Here is an 18,623-nt window from a genome sequence, read left to right as displayed (position 1 = left end):
TTTTGTAAACGGAACGTACAAGTTAGATCAAAATTCAAAACATGAAGCAGTTTAAAATATACAGATGTAGACATATTTTAACGTTAGCCTATAATGATCTGAGATTTTTATAGTGTAGATGCCGACTATGAAGACATTTGCAATGACTAATTATCGCAGAGCAGACGCATATTTAAACAATCGGCTGGTTAAGATGATAACTATAAGTTATTATCTATCTAGGTACATCGGTAATTGCGTCTTTAACAATTGAACAACCAAGTAGGTAGCTAGGTTCTTACATAAGTAGATATAGGCCCTAGGTAGGTACGACAAGTTATAGTGCCAAGTGACAAGTTATAGTTACAAGCTTATAAATAAATGCCTTAGTGTTTTTTCTTACAGCGAAGCAATGTAGGTGAAACTGTAGGACCGATATATTTTATTTCTTACAGTGCACCTATTTCCCTATCTTACTCTCAGACATTTTTAAATAATGTATATGTTTTTATCCATAAGTGGGTAGGTTTTAACACTATAAACCAATTAGTTCTGTAAGTTGACTGTGGAAGATAGTGTCAAAATTACCTTAAGTTACTTCGTAATGGTATTTAATCAGATAGGCATGATAAAATATTATTTAGTCAACCATACTCCCTAGGAATATAGGAGGACCATTAGCAAGTCTGATTTTTAAGTTTGGAGATGCACGAGGGGTCTCATTCTCATGTACATTATATTAATATAACATAAATGATTAAGCTTTGAAGCTTATTCCACTTGACCTGGTACAATTGCGGTCACAAAATCTTCTACTGCATTTTATTTTCTAATGAAAAGCATGAAATGGTTAAACCACACATATGGTTTACCCATTTCGCTGTCATAAAACTACTCCGTTTGCAGATATACATTTTTTTATAGCTTTATGGCTCTATTACTTTGCCAATCTTGTTTCCTTTTCTGTACGTGTGACTAATGCTTTATATTAAGCTTTCCATTTGTTATGGCAACCTCTTTTACAAGTTGCTAATGGTTCTATTTCCGATTTATTGTTAGCGGTTCCTAACAACCGTTCAATCTCGACATTACAAAGCAATGTATGCAACCAAATGCTGTTCGGTCAATGATATTAAAATCAATTGTTATTTCGGTAGGCACTGCCCAAATACTTTTACGCGATACGTGAGTAAAGACAGCAGGAAAGTTAGGTGAGGGTTATTCCCAATCTAGTCTATTCTATTGTAGCACTATATAAAATATTCAGTGATGTGCTATCACGCTCTCAGAAACTTCAGTCTTGATTTGTCTTAACCTTCGATACCTATTGTAAGATATCGAGATAAAAACCGATATTAGATTTTCCTCTATCTACTGCAGTACTTGCCCTGACTGTAACTGTCGCTATCTAATATTTCCTTGACAGTGACATTGTTTTGTGTATTTTGGAGAAAAAAATGTTAATGGAGGTCGTTACTCCTACGACATCGAGCGAAATGGCGAGAGACGGTGTGTAACTGAACTATAAATTTTAATCTACAGTTAGTTACTTGGAATGTGCAGCAGTACGTAAACTGATGGTAAGCGTATGCAATGTATACGTACCTACTTACAAACTAGTAGGTACGTGCCTACAGAAAAGCATAAAAACCTTTTTGATAAAAATAAAAAAGGTTATTGGTATGGCTATGTCTGAGTTTTTGACGTATAACGATTGACTGTTCTGTCAAAACCTATCCTTGAAGAGCTTTGTGAACAAGTTTTGTGGAAGTTTGTGCTTTTACTACCATACACCATATTTTGAACTCACTTGAAATTGCAGTTACCTACCTACTGTACTTACTACAATTAATAAAAGGTACTGTTATAATTATAATCACGGTAATGATCATGAATATGTAACTATTATTGTATACGTATGGTGTACCTAAGTCATAAGTGAAATAACATCTTAGGCAAAGCAAAGGCAGCAAAACAGAGACAATACGTATTAAGTTCTATGTAGATTAGTCAACAACAGACAGTCAAAATAAACTTTCTACAACTTCCTTTCTCATAAATGGAGGGTCGCAATAGTCACGTAATTTTTACGTTCAATATGTAGTTCCGGATTCGCGGCTTAGAACTACTTAACATTCTAGGTGAAGTCTGGCCCACTTTAGCTATAACTGACACCAGCCTTTGGCCTCTAGCATTCCTTTACTTTAGTGGATTGCATACAATTAAGTTAGTAAGTATAGCTGTTATTAATTGGATTAGTTCATTAAGCTTCTTCCTATAAAACACTAACCTCCCCACTCAGAGACATTTAATGGTTACTTAAGCCATTCCTTAGTGAAGGATTTGTATGATATTGATGCCCATTTTCACCAACAATCTCTTAATTTAAGGCTCGAGCAGACCGGATGCGTATGCGTAACTACGCGCGTAGTCACGCGCGTAGTTACGGCGTAACCATGAGTTGTAATGTATGGAAATGTATGAGACAGGCCACACCGCTTGCGTAACGTAGACACGCGCGTCGTTACGCAAGCGGTGTGTGTCTATATTATACATTACAACTCATGGTTACGCCGTAACTCCGCGCGTGACTACGCGCGTGGTTACGCATACGCATCCGGTCTGCTCGAGCCTTTAAGTTCCATTTAGAATAAGGGCTCTCCCAATTTTGACATAAATAACTATGGATAAGGGATACCTAAACTTTGGTGAAAACTAAATTCTTATTAAGTGTTCCGTAAATGCTCTTAGGGGATCCCTTAATTTAGGTATTTGTTGGTGAAAATGGGCATCCGTCACTAAGGAGTGACTTAAGTAATCATTAAATGTCTCTGAGTGGGGAGGTTAGTAGGTACCACCCCATGAACAGATGATTGCAAGTCTCTAGTTAATGCGACTCTGGAGTTGGACTAACTAATGAACTAACCTGTTTTTTTTCTCATTTAAATCGGTCGACATATACAGACAAATAACAATATCATAATATAAATATAGTAGGTACCGACTTTCTTATACAAACAGGTAAAATGTTACTGGTTTTTTTTTATTTCACTCTGATATGACATTCGGTAAGATAAAAAGTAATAATAACTCGCCTAGTAAATCACAGTTGTGCAACTGAACAATACCAACTTGTATTAAAAGTCCTATTAACAGACCTAACCAAACGAGGTAGGTGTATAAATATACAAAAAATCTTAATAGTCTGTTGTCTTCATTATCAACAATCTACAAAACCAGTCGGAAATAAAGCAGTTAGTTGTTGCTAGCCAATAACTGCATAACTTGCGTAACTAATTGTTCACCAAATTTACTAGCGCAGGAACCAGTTAATATTTATCAGTTAAGCGTTTTTATTAACCTTATCACATTCCAAATGGTTTATTTAATCAACTTATCTAAATTGAAACGGAAAACATTTATTTTTAGATACAACGGTAACTGAAAATCTTGTAGGGAGTATCTACTATGGTTAGGTAGTCAGTAGAGTGAAATTCATAAGGTATCAATCTGATGTGGGTCTTTACGCAATCTTGGTTCAAAACCTCTGAAGTACTCCTGTACAAGCTACTCTCCTTTACGTTCCAATAAAATCAAACGTCATTACTTGAACAAAGACGTCGTGTTGGCATCGTGCCGAACTCCATCTGATTAATACCTTGTTTTGCTCCTATGGTGAGATCATATGTTCTTTTCCTTTTATAGAACCTCGTTTTAACAAATATGATTATAGATTATTGGTGAACAATGACGGAGCAGAGAGCGCTGAAGTTCGACGCCAACACAGAGGCCTTTCAGATGAGAGCGCAGTGGAAGAAGCAAGACATATGTAAGCAGCAATGGGCCGAGAGATGGTCCTGGCTCCTGGACGAATGGAAGTGAGAGCGTCAACAATTCTTTACAGACTTCTAGAAACTTATTTGTCTACTCCACACTGAACAAGGGCTTGGTATTTGTTTCCTTTTATAAACTTCCCAAGTTCTTCTTAATCTTATAACTATGAAGAATTTTATAGATTAATTTTAGTCCTTGAAAAATGCATTTTTCAATGTTATGACCAGGTAGTTGATGGTTATTTACAGCGTAATCATAAAGTTTGCTTGAAACATATGACTTTAATAGAGCTTAGAACTTGCAAGGACGGCAACTGTAGTTAGTTCTGCTGGTAGTTCTCAATTACGTAGCGGCAACATGGCCACTCTTGATAAGTGCTCCACTGCACAAACTTAGCTACTGTTTCCTCCGTCAAACAAATAATCATGTTTACCTTTGAATGTTTCAAATGTCACAGTTCATGTTTCAAGAGTAAAGTAAATTAAAATAGCTTGTCAGTGTTTTACTAACAAACTGAAGTTTAATAAATGTTATATTGAATCCTATAATGTAGGCGGTGTCATTCCGTGAAGTAATTTGATAGATTATGTATAAAGTGCAAAACGAAGCCTCCTTATGAAATACCTTGTGGATAATTTCAATTGAATTGTTATAAAACACCACAAGCATTCCGCCGACCAGCGTAATAATTGAACTTATTTAAAACCTTTAACCCTTTGATGGCTGCACTGTGGCTGCTTAGGTTCTGAACGAACTGATCGAAACCAGATGGGATTATGCTGGATTCAATTTATATCCCTGCAGTACTTATTGTACCCATTCATCCATCATAAGTTAAAATCAACTCTGAATAGTCCAGAATTTGTGATTTTGGTACTTAATTATATGTAGAAAATCATCCGACGTATAAGCGTAGTAACTATTATATAATCTGTGGTATAATATACGTCTATGAAATAGTGATAGCACTGGGCTACGCAGTTTCAACGTGGCTTCTACGCATGGACTTCTACAGCTACGACGGGTCTACGCAGCCTCTACGTGACGACTACGCGGCTCGGCGCGGCACCTTTGCAGTTACTACGCGGCATGATTTCGATGCTATTCAATTGCGGGATCTTGGACTATGGATACATTTTAAAAGTCAACTTTTACTGACGTCCAGTGAAGACATACTGAAGTCCTCCTAGCCGATTATCGGCTACGGCGGCTGTTCTGACCGACATTTACGTGCTCTCCGATGCACGAGTGTATCAATCACCAACTTCCAGGCTCCGGGCTGCTTTGTGAAAGTCTTCTAAAACCCACAAAGCGATTTCGGCCCGTCTCGAGAATCGAACCCGAGACCTCGTGCTCAGCATCAGCACTTGCGACAGCTCGACCAACGAGGCAGTAAACAAATACTAATAGCCATATAAATCACAGATTCACACAACGGCGTAATAAAGACAATGTTTCTGAATTGTCAATTCAATCGATCCTAAATTATTTTGCGTTGGTTAAGTATCAAGGTTACGGTGCTTATCAAAATTAAGTTCATGTTTCGAAAGTGTTTCCAGAAAATTAAATTCAGTATTCAATGGCCATTGACTTACGCAATTCATTCTAAGGTATCATTTTCTTCAGATCATGTCATGATAAAGTATAGGTACACCTTGAAGTTATAAAAAAATACGTAACGTTGCTCTAACAATTTTATTCTAGCAACAAGTTTTAAAATAACAAATTTAGCCACTTTTAGTTTTAGTTTAGTATTATTTATCGTAAATTTTGAAGAATCAATTCAATTTAATAGGCACACTCGTCCAATGACAGTAGATAAGGTAAACGCGGGTGAAGTCGTCATGCCCCAATAGTCGTCAATTAATCTTAAAACTTTTATTATTATTTTCTACTGAACTTAAAATGGGCCGGTTTATATATTGCACAATTGAAATAACAATACGGGGTTTTAACAGTCACGGCTTCTAAGATATGTTATTTCAAACGTGTGCGCCCTAACAAAATCGGTTTTTCGTGAAGTTCAGCTGTCAAAAGTGAAACTCAGCACGTGGTTTTGTGTTTTGATTTACATTACTCCAGTGGGGTCTGTGGTATGTTTCTTTGTTCAATTAGATAGTTAAGTTTATTTGCTAACGATGTAATATGCAATTTGGAATACTTTTAGCATAGAAGATATATTTTTTTAATGTGACATCTATTGGTACTTCAAAACTCCCATTTGACCCAAAACCCGTCAATTTTACAATTATTATGACGACTACTGGGACATGCTCAAAAGTTGCACCTAAACTCGTCATAATGAGGATATTTTGTGTTTTACAGTACAAAATGCGAATAAATAGCTAATATCGGGACTTTTACAAAATTGATAACTGTCTAGAACAAACATATTTAAGGTTAAGATTACATTTGTTTATAAAACTGCGTTTCTTTTAAGCTTTTTCTTAGGGGTAAATTTTACTCTGCTGGTTCTAGATGCACGTACACAGTCATGTTATTCGATTCAATTAATATGTTTCTTATTGGTTAAATCCCCTGTTTCCTATAAGTTTGCACTTTATACGTTGAGTGTTGAGTGTTGAGTTGAGTGTTTTTTCATGTATATATTGGCCGCTGAGGGCCTCCGCCATTCGATTGAGATCTACCGCTTTGGGCACAAGTAGGTCTAGCACTGGCTTTTGTTTCTACTACGCTTGGATTACAATTTGTGGCAAACAAAAATTGACTGTTCTTACACTATGCTTTTTGTTCGAAATAACTGCATTTCGTCACGCATATTGTACCGCGTCTTCCTAACGTGCCTTAATAGCGCCTGTATAAAAATTACATATGTCATTCAACTAGTTTTGACGCAAAAAATATTAAAATCAGTTTTAAAACTAAGATGACATAGCTTCCATCGCTGTCACTTCTTTGTTTGTCGTATTCGATATTGATGGGTAAAGAGTAATCTTAAGTAAGATTTTTTTATTTAAAATTGTCTGTATTTAGTGATTGCATGATCGTAATTTTAATAGCAGATTAATGACTGACTGAAAGAAAATACAAGCAAGAGGGCCTTTTAAAAGTCATAAAAGCTGTAAATCAAGGGCCCACACACAACATCAGATGCAGCAAAAAATTTAAAACGCCCTTTTGAGACAACTTTAATGAAATGGTGACACAAAACCGACGATTATCCCTGTATACACTATAGAAATGAACCCAAGGACAATCTCCGGTTCTGTGCTAAAGTATTGCTAAGTATGGAGGAAAACTACTTGGGCTATTGCGTTGGGATGTTAGTGGATTAGGATATAGGAAACTATAGGAACTATGGCACCTTTAAAAAAAAGTCGTGGTGGCCTGGTGGGCCAAGAATCAACCTGTCAAGTATGAGGGCGCGGGTTCGATTCCAGGTCACGCAACTTTTCTAAGTTTGTATGTACTTTCTAAGTATATCCTGCAATGACATCAATTACTGTGTTTCGGATGGCACGTTAAATTAAACTGCAGGTCCCGGCTATCCTTGAACATCCTTGGCAGTCGTTACGGGTAGTAAAAAGCCAGTAAGTATCACACCAGTCTAACCAAGGGGTATCGGGTTGCCTGGGTAACTGGGTTGAGGAGATCAGATAGGCAGTCGCTTCTTGTAAAATACTGGTACTCAGCTGAATCCGGTTAGACTGGAAGTCGACCCCAACATAGTTGGGTAAAAAGGCTCGGAGGAGGATGATGATGAGGAACTATGGCACTTGCCGATGACAATGTATAAAATACATGTTAAAATGGCAGGTGGAGACTCGCCACCTCACTTACTGGGCCCCCGAGAATCAGTCGCTACATCGCAACAAGAGGGCAACAGGTATATGAACGGCTGAAGGGTGAGGATACCGCGGCGGACTTTAAACGCAGATCACGCGCTCCCTGTGGGTCCAGCATCACCGGCTCACTCGCCACTTACCACGAGGCACCTACCCTCCGAGCAGGGCTGCTAACCCTGCTCTAGCGACTCCACTCTGGTCGGCCAATGAAGGCAAGCCAAGAGGCGGGAGACCTTCACTCCGGCAGGCCGGAGATGGGGGACAGTATACTCTCCCCGGAGCACTCGGATATATAGCCCCGCGGGGTCGCTACTCCCCGTCATCCGCTTCAGATGCCCTGTGGGGCTTATTAGATATTATTATTAATAAAAACTGTCTATAGAGATTTTTGCAAATGGCACTTAGCATGCGCTAAGCAGTTCAGAAGTTTTGATGAATGACAACCTTACCTACATATCTGTGAATGTTAGTAATTATTTCGCGGAAAGCTATATAAATGAATGTGGCTTTTATTTTTTGTGAATACTAATTATTTTATTTTACAATTTAAATATTTTAAAAGCAATTATTTTGCTCGTGCTACATATGCCCATGACTGCATCTATCGTTATTATGATTAAGAAATATAACATACTTGCTTCTGCCAGCGGTTTCACCCGCATCCCGTGGGAACTACTTCCCGTACCGGGATAAAAAGTAGCCTATAGCCTTCCTCGATAAATGGGCTATCTAACACTGAAAGAAATTTTCAAATCGGATCAGTAGTTCCTGAGATTAGCGCGTTCAAACAAACAAACAAACAAAATCTTCAGCTTTATAATATTAGTATAGATATTTTATAGACTGGTTTTGTGATTCCAAGCGTTTGATAGATAGGAATATAAATTAAAATGCAACTATGTATCTGTTCTATTGAATACCTGCTCTTCTAACAGATTATGAACTGCTATTCTAAATAGGAATTTGGTTTTTTATCTATCTACCTACCTAATGTTTCAAAAGCACAAGTATGCTTAACAAATTCAAGCACAAAAAAATGTACATAACTTGAACCTTATATTCAAGAGCAGAGAGTTTACATTAGCATTAAAAGTTGACGAGTACTGGGAATATTTGACGAGTATCCGTACAAATCAGACGACTATTGGTACAAATCGCCCTTTTTTTACTTTTGCCCTAATAAGTATATAAACCCATCAAAATTATTAAAAAAACATTAGTTACTTAGAATAATGAATAAATACTCTATCACGTCATGCAAAAATTTTCATTTTCTATTGAATATTTAACACACAGTAGCGCTTCAAAGTCAGTGATTTCCGAAATCTGACGACTATTGGTACGTTTACCTTATCTACTTATTGCATAAATATGTTCGAATCTTACAGAAAAAGGTCGTTTGACAATGGAGCCCGATAAGTTATTGTCACATTTTAACGTGGATTACCGTGTTCACCCAGTAGAAAATTATGTTCATTTGCAAATTACGTGGCTCGTAAACTAATATGGTGCTCATATACAAGAGTGCAAAATGTCGTGCGACTGGCAGTGCAGCATCACGACTGACGCCAATACTGCATCAAAGCGAAGGATTCGCCACGGAGATCAAATTTATCGTGCAGAGCACTGCTGTTTCATGCGAAACAAATGTTCGACACGACCATTCCCAGTTCACGAACGGTGCTCTAACAGACAAAATTCACATAAAAACTGTTTGAATACTTTAGAAAATGTTCACCTTTCAGTATTTTTTGATAAAAATATTTTTTGTTGCTCCAATTAGATTTATGTGGATCTGACATGCTTGCGGGATCCCTATTTTATTTAGCTTTGTAAGTTGATTGATTTTATGTTTGAAATGGTAATTCCCTGAAAAATATATTATTGTGGAACTTTAACATAAAGGTCGGTTTAGATGACGACTGACACTCTGATGAACATAATAGGTTGCGTAATCAATCAATATCATATGTAGGTATTTATGGCGTGGACGTCTGTACGTTAGGTAGACAATCATAATGAACTTACTAGTAGCTGGTAGCTATCGACCGCCTCTATTGCGTAACCTTGAAAGGAAAATATTGACTGATCGCTGAATAACACCAAGAAAAACCGGAACTCATCATATAGGTTTATGATCTTTTTAGTATTTAGGGGTTATCACAACATTTCATAGTTTGTACTTGCAATTAAACATGACTGTTTCCCAGGGATGTTGCGGCCCAATCAGAAGCTATTCGTCAAGAGGCTTCTGCTGTGACTCGTTCTCAGGTAACTGTCAAGTCGGATGAAGTCAAATCCTTAAAACCAGTACCTGTTACGTCTACTGGATTTATTGGATGGCTCGCGAAAAGGTATGCTTTCATTTAGAGCATCTACGTTCTTGAAATCGCAGCATGCAGCTCGTAGATAGGTATAATGTGGTATCATGAAACTAAATCCTAAGCTCCATTAAAATGTTAAATTAATTAGCTCTTATCAAAGTCATAGTTGACTTTTAGAAGTAATGAACAAATCAACTAATTGTAAAAGACCGAAAATAGCTCTTTTGAGAGGAGCATGGCTATAAAGTCTAACGAGTTGCACGCTCGCAATCCGCGTGAAAGGCTTGCCGTGGAAATAACCGCTATCGCGCCGGGCGGCCGGTCCTACTGAGTATTCCTCATATAAAGGATATGTGGAGCATGTTATGAAAGGGACACTTTACGTAGATCCATGTTTAATTCTTTTTCATTTAGCGACTCTTTTCCACAGGCCTGATTGCGCTCTTGAAATTTACTCCTCGTGGATTTGCAAACCTCCGGTAAGGCTGCCTGATGCCTGGGACAACCCCAACTATAGCGGTCCAAAAAAATAGAAGTAACTTTTAATTGAAAACAGCAATCTTTTTTTAGATTATTTACCTGCCTTTTTGTGTAATGCATCTTCGTTCAGACATTCGAATTTTACAATTGTGCAAACGAAGGCGTTCGTGGCTTACTGTGAATGTGTAAACCGTTTTGTAACAATTCACACTACGTGGTAATTGACTTCGGCGGTTAATTGGAGCAATAAAAAATCTCAACTTCAATATTATTAGCATATTCGCGATTTAATGTTTACATTTGTTTTATAACACACGAATAAATAAAGTTGATATAAAGTACTTTTGTGCATTTATATTCTGTTTCTGGCTAAGTAGGTAGCGCTGTATACAGTATACCTAACTGTAACTCTCCAGAATGGCCGAAAATAAATTTCCTTGGAAAGAGCATTGATCTGGTGGATTTAATGTTATAATAGGTTTATTTATCATTCAGAACACATAACATTCTTGTAAGTACTTGCGTGTTGCATACAATGTTTTGATTACAACTCACACATTTTTGGCTTAACTTCATTTGGCTAAATTTTATAAATATCTATCAATTGAATGTTAGTTGAATGTAATAAGATCAAAAGAGCTATTTCGTTTTGATTACACATCAGAAAATCATCTTCCCATGACTGTCCAGCAATTTAACTCGCGCGCTCTAATTTTACGCAACGATTTTAGATTACCGTTGCTTTTACATTGTTATCCATTATATTCGGTGTTCAATTCATAACTAAATGGATACCTATATAGATTCATGTTCCGACATAAAATATGAACCCAAATCAAATAACCAGATTCATTTCGATAGGAGCACTTTCCCAAATGGAAAGATACAGAAGAGTCTTTTGGATTCAGTTCAATACCGCTTTGACTGATATCCATGTGAAAAGACTCGAGTTTGTAGTGGCCGAGGTCTGCTTCCGCAAAAAAATCTAGGACTCTCATCTGTTCATCTAACCATGCGTAAGTGGTAATACCTAGTTACTCATGTTTTTTTCTTTAATATTATATGTTAGCTGCTTATCTACATAATTTAGAAACAGTCAAAAAAATGCTTACCTCTTGAGCGTGGTGTGTTTCGTTCCATTTCCGAGTAGTTTATGCTTTGGTTTATCGTGTGCGCCAGTAGGCGTCGACGAGGATATGGTGAGATCGCTGGCAAAAGAGCTGGTCGAGGACTCCTTGGAGATGTTAGTAATGGCGGAGCGGGCACGGCGTGCGGCCGACTCGGGGCTGCCGGGGCTGCCCACCAGCTCCAGCGCCAGCCGGCCCTTGCCCGGCACCGGCGGCGGCTTCTCCTCTACCGGCACCATGTACGACAGCATCGCTGCCTACGCTCTATCCCTTGACCACATGAAATTTTCCTCAGCTCACAGTTCACGCGTCAGTGTCAATTATGTAACCGTATTAAAACACCGTCCATATTTACAAAATTAATTCCCAAGGCTTATTCTTATTTCACTCACAATGTTGTTTATGTCTTGCTTGACACTACGTAGAGATCTGAAAGATGGATGTTATGATAATAATAGTGTTGTTTGGAAGCTATTTGTGTTATTTATGAATAGGTACATGCAATGACAATCATTTTCGGAGAACGAGTTGCATTTTGATTAGACACAAAAATATTTAAAATCTTGAAAATCGTCTTCAGAACCTGAGTAGACTGGAGAATCTGTAATAGGGTTTTTTTGTCAAATTAATTTCAGCTCTGACTGGTTTTTAAGTAAAGCTCAAGCTAGCCTGTAAGCGTGAATAGAATTAAATATCCATTTCAATTTTGGAGTAGTACCGTTATCCCTGTCGACGAGCCACTGTTGAATTTAGATAGGTCAAGTAAAGCTGCAGACTGGTGTAGAAGCTAACATGACCAGGCTCTTTAGTTTTCAATATTTAATGGACTTTGTTTTTATTTCGGCGTTTAAAACTAATCTCAATGTGCCTAATATCTATATTAGGATATTCTATTAAAAAAATCTGCCATCATGAGGTAGGTATGTTATCTGAATTAATTAAAATGCTAAATTCGGGTGGAATACACTCTTATTATTAAACATTTTTTATTGTAAAATCACTTCTAAGTGTTGCTTTAATAAAATCTAAAACATGTTTGGTACAAATACTTTTTTTTAAAACATACCATATAAGGTCGGTTGAGCTTTTTAAGAAATATCAATGCGGTCTGTTACAACTTATAAATAAAAACCTATACTTACATATTATTGATATAATATAAATTATGTAGGTATACCTAGTGCTCAATGACTGTCAATTGCGTCGCAGTTGGAAACTTTAATTGATCGTAAAACTATTCCGTGCGTTTCACAGATTCCAACCTTGATCTTGAATGAGCGAGGAGATTCGCGCGTTACGTACGTAGGTGCCTACGTAAGCTCTGCCTAGTTCCAATCTATTTATATAACTGCAGATAAATACATCCAATCCTATAGACTAACTGTTTTAGAATTTGGATGAGGCGTTGCTTTTGGGAAACATGATTTCATATTGAAATTTTGTAGATTTAAAGAAGAATCCGTTAGTGGGAATATTACCTAAGTGCTTGTGGCTCAGGTTTTTTTGTCCATTTTTGGAACAATTGTCGGTGTGAATTAAGTGTCTGTTTACACTAAAGTGAGCACCAGTTGACGTTTCAATTTAGCCATTACGACATGCAGCCGTAAGGTATGCACCAATGAGCGCACATCACTATTGTTCCACATCTTGCCTTTGCCAAGGTCAAAGAATAATTACGCACGCATGATTTTATATAATTATCTAAATATAGTATGTTATCATCGCGCTGCTATTCATGAATTTACTTAGTACACAAAATGTTTCTAATTTCCTTTTGATGTAATGTTGCTGTGCAATGTGCAACAATGAAATGTAGGTAGGTACATATAGGTACAGCAGCAGCAGAAACATTCGGAAATACAAACTAGGGATTTGTCGATAATTCTATATTTCTATCGTAATGTAATAGGTAAGTAGAGATAAGATTATGTTTGCCTAATACGGCTTACTATCGCTGAGTGTCACGCGACAATAGAGTTTAAGGACAGCATTCTAAATAAATCTTCGCTACTGAATTTAAAATAAGTTTCACTCACTTTTAAAAGTTAACTTATTTAGAATAAATTAAAAAAAAAACAGGAACATAGATGGAACAATTTCAATACTTTGCCTTGTTCATTCGGGCATGTTGCATTGCATTGCGTACTTTCGTCTATTTGAGTACAAAAATGTCTTTACAATTCAAGGTTTTGGCTGGATGCCCACGTATATTTTCTATATTTTCTAAGTTGATAAGCTTATAATTGGGCAAGCCCTTAAATACATATATATGTCGGTGTATTTTATATGAAAACTAATGATTTCAACATATCGTTGTGCTACTTACCTAATTTGTGTTCTCTTCCTGATGTTGTACCACGAACCGAGCTGGGTAATTTCCTTTTATTAATTTTTGAGGGCTGTAACAATACCATGATATTAATATTTACATTATATCTACATAGTTTCCTACTGTAAGACAAAAGGCCTAACACATGCCGTGAGAAAAAACGACACAAAGAAGACATGCATGCATGAATTACTTTCATGGTTCTAAAAGAGGCTAACATTGAGATAACAAATGCAAGAAGAAGTTTTGCATGTTATGTTTTATGTTTGTTAGGTGTCAGCCACAATTAGCTCAGAACAGTCAGCTGTATGTGGGTTTACGATTTGAACTATGATGCAGCTCTCAGCAGATCGTGACCTAGCTGTGGCCTTCCCAACTTTATGTCCGTCTCTTATCCTTGACAGTCGTTCGGATGCAAGCTTTTGTTTAAATTACACTTATGTAGGTAGGCAGGGAATTCGAAGTTTGTTGACTGCTCATAAAAATTATCGGATTCGTTTACTAATTTATTATTACCATGACCATAAGCTACTCAGCAAGCTGAAACAACTTGCTGGGTGGCTGGTGAAGCTGAAGCAACTAACAACTAGATTCAAGTAATTCATGTCTAAGTATGTTAGACACCCAGTTCGTGCCGAGGGTAGGTTGTTGGTGGCCGCGCATCCTATAAGAAGGCGCTAGTGAAGGACTTGAGACAAGAGGCTAGACATGACATAATAGAGGTTGAAAGAAAGCTCGCGTGGCGCTCTGTGAAACATCTTGCTATTTCCTGTAATATCATAAGAAACCTCCATAATCCATAGTAAAGATAGTTTCACAACGTAGTAGACCGATTCCGAATAACATCCTCAATTACAGCCTGCAAATAAACGTTGCTGTGGTAACGAGAAAACTTCTAAAGGAAGTTTTATGTTTTCCCTTTCCTCCTGACGCAAGTAAGTCACCGTCACCAGTCGTCGTCAAGGCTCTATCATAAACACGTTATAATTAGTTAGATATCAGTCTTTACCGCGGTTTCACTCGTGTGCTGGGGAATCTTGGATTGAAACGAGGTAAGAACCTACTTCCAAATTAAGATAGGTACCAAGATCTAAAGCCAATACAATATACTGAACCCAGGGCAAATAAAACAATCATTATCCAAATCGCATAAGCAGCTTATATGAGTTTTATATTTATTTGATATGTTTTATAATTTAGACACCGTGTTTATTCTTAGGTAACAACTTGCAACCGTTAGTAACATCAGAGCAGTCCAAAATTCTTAGAATATAAAATCAAGTTTAATTTTAAGACGAGATTTTGAAATCCTTGCGCCGCATCATACAACGCGCACAGTTTTTGATGATATCAAGATTAAATGTGTGGGAATGTCAGTGAAATAATATTCCACGGTGAGGGAAAGGTCAGTCCCCTCCGGTGAACCCGGGACGAGACTCGTCACAGAAGCACACGGTGGCTCTCGGTACACATGATTGCAATCGTTACTGAACTAATTAGAACATGTGCCATACCGATTCTCACACGTGCCATCTAGGAAGTAGCCGCATTTTATTCAATCTCGCGGTAGTGTGGTGCACTATGTTTAGGTACATGCGCAGTACTGCTAGGTACGGATATCCTCGTAAAATATAAATAAATAAAAATGACTTGCATTATAGCGTACTATAAAGTAGTAGGTTATTTATAGGTCCATACATTACTGAGAAGCTGAGTTATCATTTTTACAAACCGATATGTGTTAATTAATTTCGCCGCTCCATTGTAGTACTTATAAACATTTAGTATGGTATAGGTGAGTGTGTGCAAAGCAATTGAAAGGTATCAACCTATTTGTATTTATTGAGCCTGCAAAATTAATATCAATAGTACCGTTAACAAAACAGTTTTTAGCACAAAAACTTGCACGATTTTTATAAAAATTTAAGGTTACAAGAGGTTTACAATTTTGTCACGAATAATGGAAATGCTGATTGAATTGGTAATGCCATTCAGCGTTTGAGGGCATGCGACTGTATAACGCAGTTATCGAAAGTGCAATATTAATGGCGTGATAAGTTTTACTGCTTGCAATCTATGATAACAAATCCATGTATGAAATGAAATATGTGCCCCTACCACGTAAAAAAACGGTTCTACAAAAAGCCTTAAAAAATATCTCAAATGAGCTTATGCCACATAATGTAAGAATACTCTTGTTCCTGTATCGAACATAAGTATGCTTCAGATAAGAGTATTCGAGCTAGTGAGCCACCTTACTCACTCTTAAATAATTTTGCGTTGCTTTATTTTTCAAAGAAAAATGCATTGGTGGGTTGCATTTAAGAATTTCAAACGAACACTATACATATAATTCAAAACATTAATATTCATGAAAGATACGAAAATGTAACAATAAGCTCCCGAGTGAGGCTCAGGTGCATGCAGGCCAACCGTCTCGCGTCGTTCTAAGTAGGTGATTATTTATGAAATTGTATATTTACTCTATTTATTTACTCGTCGATGATTTTTTATCTGTACAAAATAAAGATTTGAGAGGGAGGGGGGCCTATTTACTTGACAGAGTATACTCGCAGCTGAGTCTCGTTACCAGGTCAGGATCTGATTATGGTAACCCTGAGAAATCGAAGGCAACTCTTGTTTGAGCACGCCTCGAGTAAAAACTTGATACCTATTTGTGTTTATATCGGACTAGTGAAACGCCCCGGCTTCGCACGGGTACAATGCTGATACACTACCTACATACATTATACATATAAACTCTCCTTTTCAATCACTCTATCTATTAAAAAAACAGTATCAAAATCCGTTGCGTAGTTTTAAAGATTTTAGCTAAGATGTAGGTATCATAGTGATATAGGGACAGAAAAAGCGACTTTGTTTTATAGTGTGTAGTGATGAGTCCATATGACCGTGAAGGTTATCTGATGATGGAGACGAAGCAAGGGAACCTATTTCATTTGTATTGACGAGATCTTTACACCAAAAAATGTCATGATACCATATCAGACTTGACACTAAAGGCAAAGTGCAGTTTAGGGAACTCCCTTAAATATTTTGTTACAACGAAATATAAGTTACGACTCCCACTGTGGGTATTAAAAATATTACAGTTTTGGACCCAAAAACTAAAATGCATAAACTAAAAAACTTCATAAACTTTTAAACCAACTTCATAAAACACTGACAGGGACAATCAAACTTTTGACACGGCTCTAGAAGTCGTCGGTTTCAAAATAAACACAGTACGACTTCTAGAGCCTTGTCAAAAGTTTTATTTTGTCACTTTCAGTGTGTTGTGAAGTCGGTTTTTTTTAGTAAAAAGTTTTTTTTTACAGATATATTGAACTACCGAACCTTCGTGCTTGAGTTCACGTCTTTATTAGTGGTAAATTTTGTAACTTTTTGTGTTGATTTTATTAATCTATAAAAGTTCTTAGCATAAAATTACATGCGAAAACGTCATCATCATTTAAATGAAGGTCAGTGCTGTGAATTTATTTATGAGAGCGACTGTACAGGGAAGTGTTAGCAAGACCTAGGGAGAAAGACGTTTGTTAAATAGACCATGTCGAGCAGAGGTATAATAAACCTGCCTACTCGCGTGTAATTGTAGATGTGTCGTAGGACTACCTACATACCACTTTGTGAATAGAAATTTATACACTAAGGATTGTCATTTATTTTTAATCCCGTACATATGGCAGCTATTTGTGAGTTCCAATTGTTATTTTATAAATAGAGCAGTCATAAGATCTTAATTTCCTTTTTACTCTATGTCTATTGTTTGGACTGTCTTTGTTTGTTTGTTTATACAATACCGCAACAGTAGTTAATACGGTAGCCTTCAACCTAATCAATAAAAAGCTAAGTAAAAAGACGATCATGGCAGGAAGGAACTATTTACATTATCTAGTAAGCATCTCTGTAAACTAGTACAATGCACCATGAAGAATGTAATCAATTCATTTTTATGAATAGTGTGCAACGCAATGCATCCTCTCATACAGGACTCGCAAATGAAATATTATAAACGTAAAGTGGTTGCTTGATTCATTACGATTTATTTCCGGTGGGATCGAATATGTTTGTTGTTGTTCTGCTTCCGTGATTACTTTACCCACTGGTGCATGTGTGCATAACATCAAGACGACAGGAAAAATACCACTTGATTGAATTAAATCATTAACGCACATTATTCGTGCACTGTAGGCACATACATTGCGACTGTTTCGCTATTTTAATGACATAAGCAAAAGCAGGTTTGTAATGCAACGTACACACCACAGATTTCGCAACTAAAATAAAGTCAAGTCGATAAACTCTGCGAAAGATATTTTTTCTCGCAATAATTTGTAGTCCTGGCACATGGCATTTACCTATATCATATCAACATAAAATATTGCTTCGAACACACATTAAAAGAGTCCGATTGTGTAAAACATATCTTGTTATACCAAATATAACATGAAAACACATATTATAAAATCAGCACAACGTGCACATAGTATCAGTAGTATCAGTATATTGCACAGTCTGTTGTCTATATTCTGATCTAGAGCATAAGGGGTGCATGTTATCTAACCGACATAAAAATAAACTATGAACAAAAACGAACGCTAACAACGTTATGACGCGAGGGGAAAACTGCGCGAGTGTTCTACTCAAGTTGTCAACACAATACACAATTTTAACAAAGCAAACATTGTAGACTTTTAATTACTCCAACGACACTGAAGCCATT

At 36.9% G+C, this 18,623-nt stretch overlaps 2 protein-coding genes across 4 annotated transcripts in view; one reads left to right on the top strand and one right to left on the bottom strand.

The window, feature by feature from the left end:
* The window catches only part of LOC110378211 (uncharacterized protein), a 32,056-nt gene that overhangs the window by 10,171 nt on the left and 3,262 nt on the right, over positions 1–18,623 (bottom strand). Inside the window, exons 2-3 of the mRNA XM_049841489.2 lie at positions 13,877–13,949; positions 11,536–11,979 (exon numbers count right to left, since the gene is read on the bottom strand). Coding sequence (XP_049697446.1) covers positions 11,536–11,801 — 266 coding nt within the window. The 5' untranslated portion in view covers positions 11,802–11,979; positions 13,877–13,949. The remainder of the gene's footprint in view (positions 1–11,535; positions 11,980–13,876; positions 13,950–18,623) is intronic.
* On the top strand, positions 1,269–11,525 carry LOC110378212 (uncharacterized). Of its 3 annotated transcripts, none has more exons than XM_049842400.2 (4): positions 1,269–1,559; positions 3,713–3,857; positions 9,830–9,973; positions 10,374–11,525. In XM_049842400.2, exons 2-4 carry the CDS (start codon positions 3,727–3,729, stop codon positions 10,474–10,476), a joined length of 378 nt encoding a protein of 125 aa, XP_049698357.1. In that variant the 5' UTR covers positions 1,269–1,559; positions 3,713–3,726; the 3' UTR covers positions 10,477–11,525. The 3 variants fall into 3 exon arrangements, with proteins under 3 accessions (XP_049698357.1, XP_021193050.2, XP_063890865.1); XM_021337375.3 differs by lacking the exon at positions 1,269–1,559 and adding an exon at positions 1,582–1,837; XM_064034795.1 differs by lacking the exon at positions 1,269–1,559 and having other exon boundaries at positions 3,093–3,857.

The sequence above is a fragment of the Helicoverpa armigera genome, chromosome 1, assembly GCF_030705265.1.
Source record: "Helicoverpa armigera isolate CAAS_96S chromosome 1, ASM3070526v1, whole genome shotgun sequence".
NCBI lineage: Eukaryota > Metazoa > Arthropoda > Insecta > Lepidoptera > Noctuidae > Helicoverpa > Helicoverpa armigera.
The sequence above is the reverse complement of the archived record's forward strand: the minus strand, read 5'-3'. Positions and strand labels throughout refer to the sequence as shown.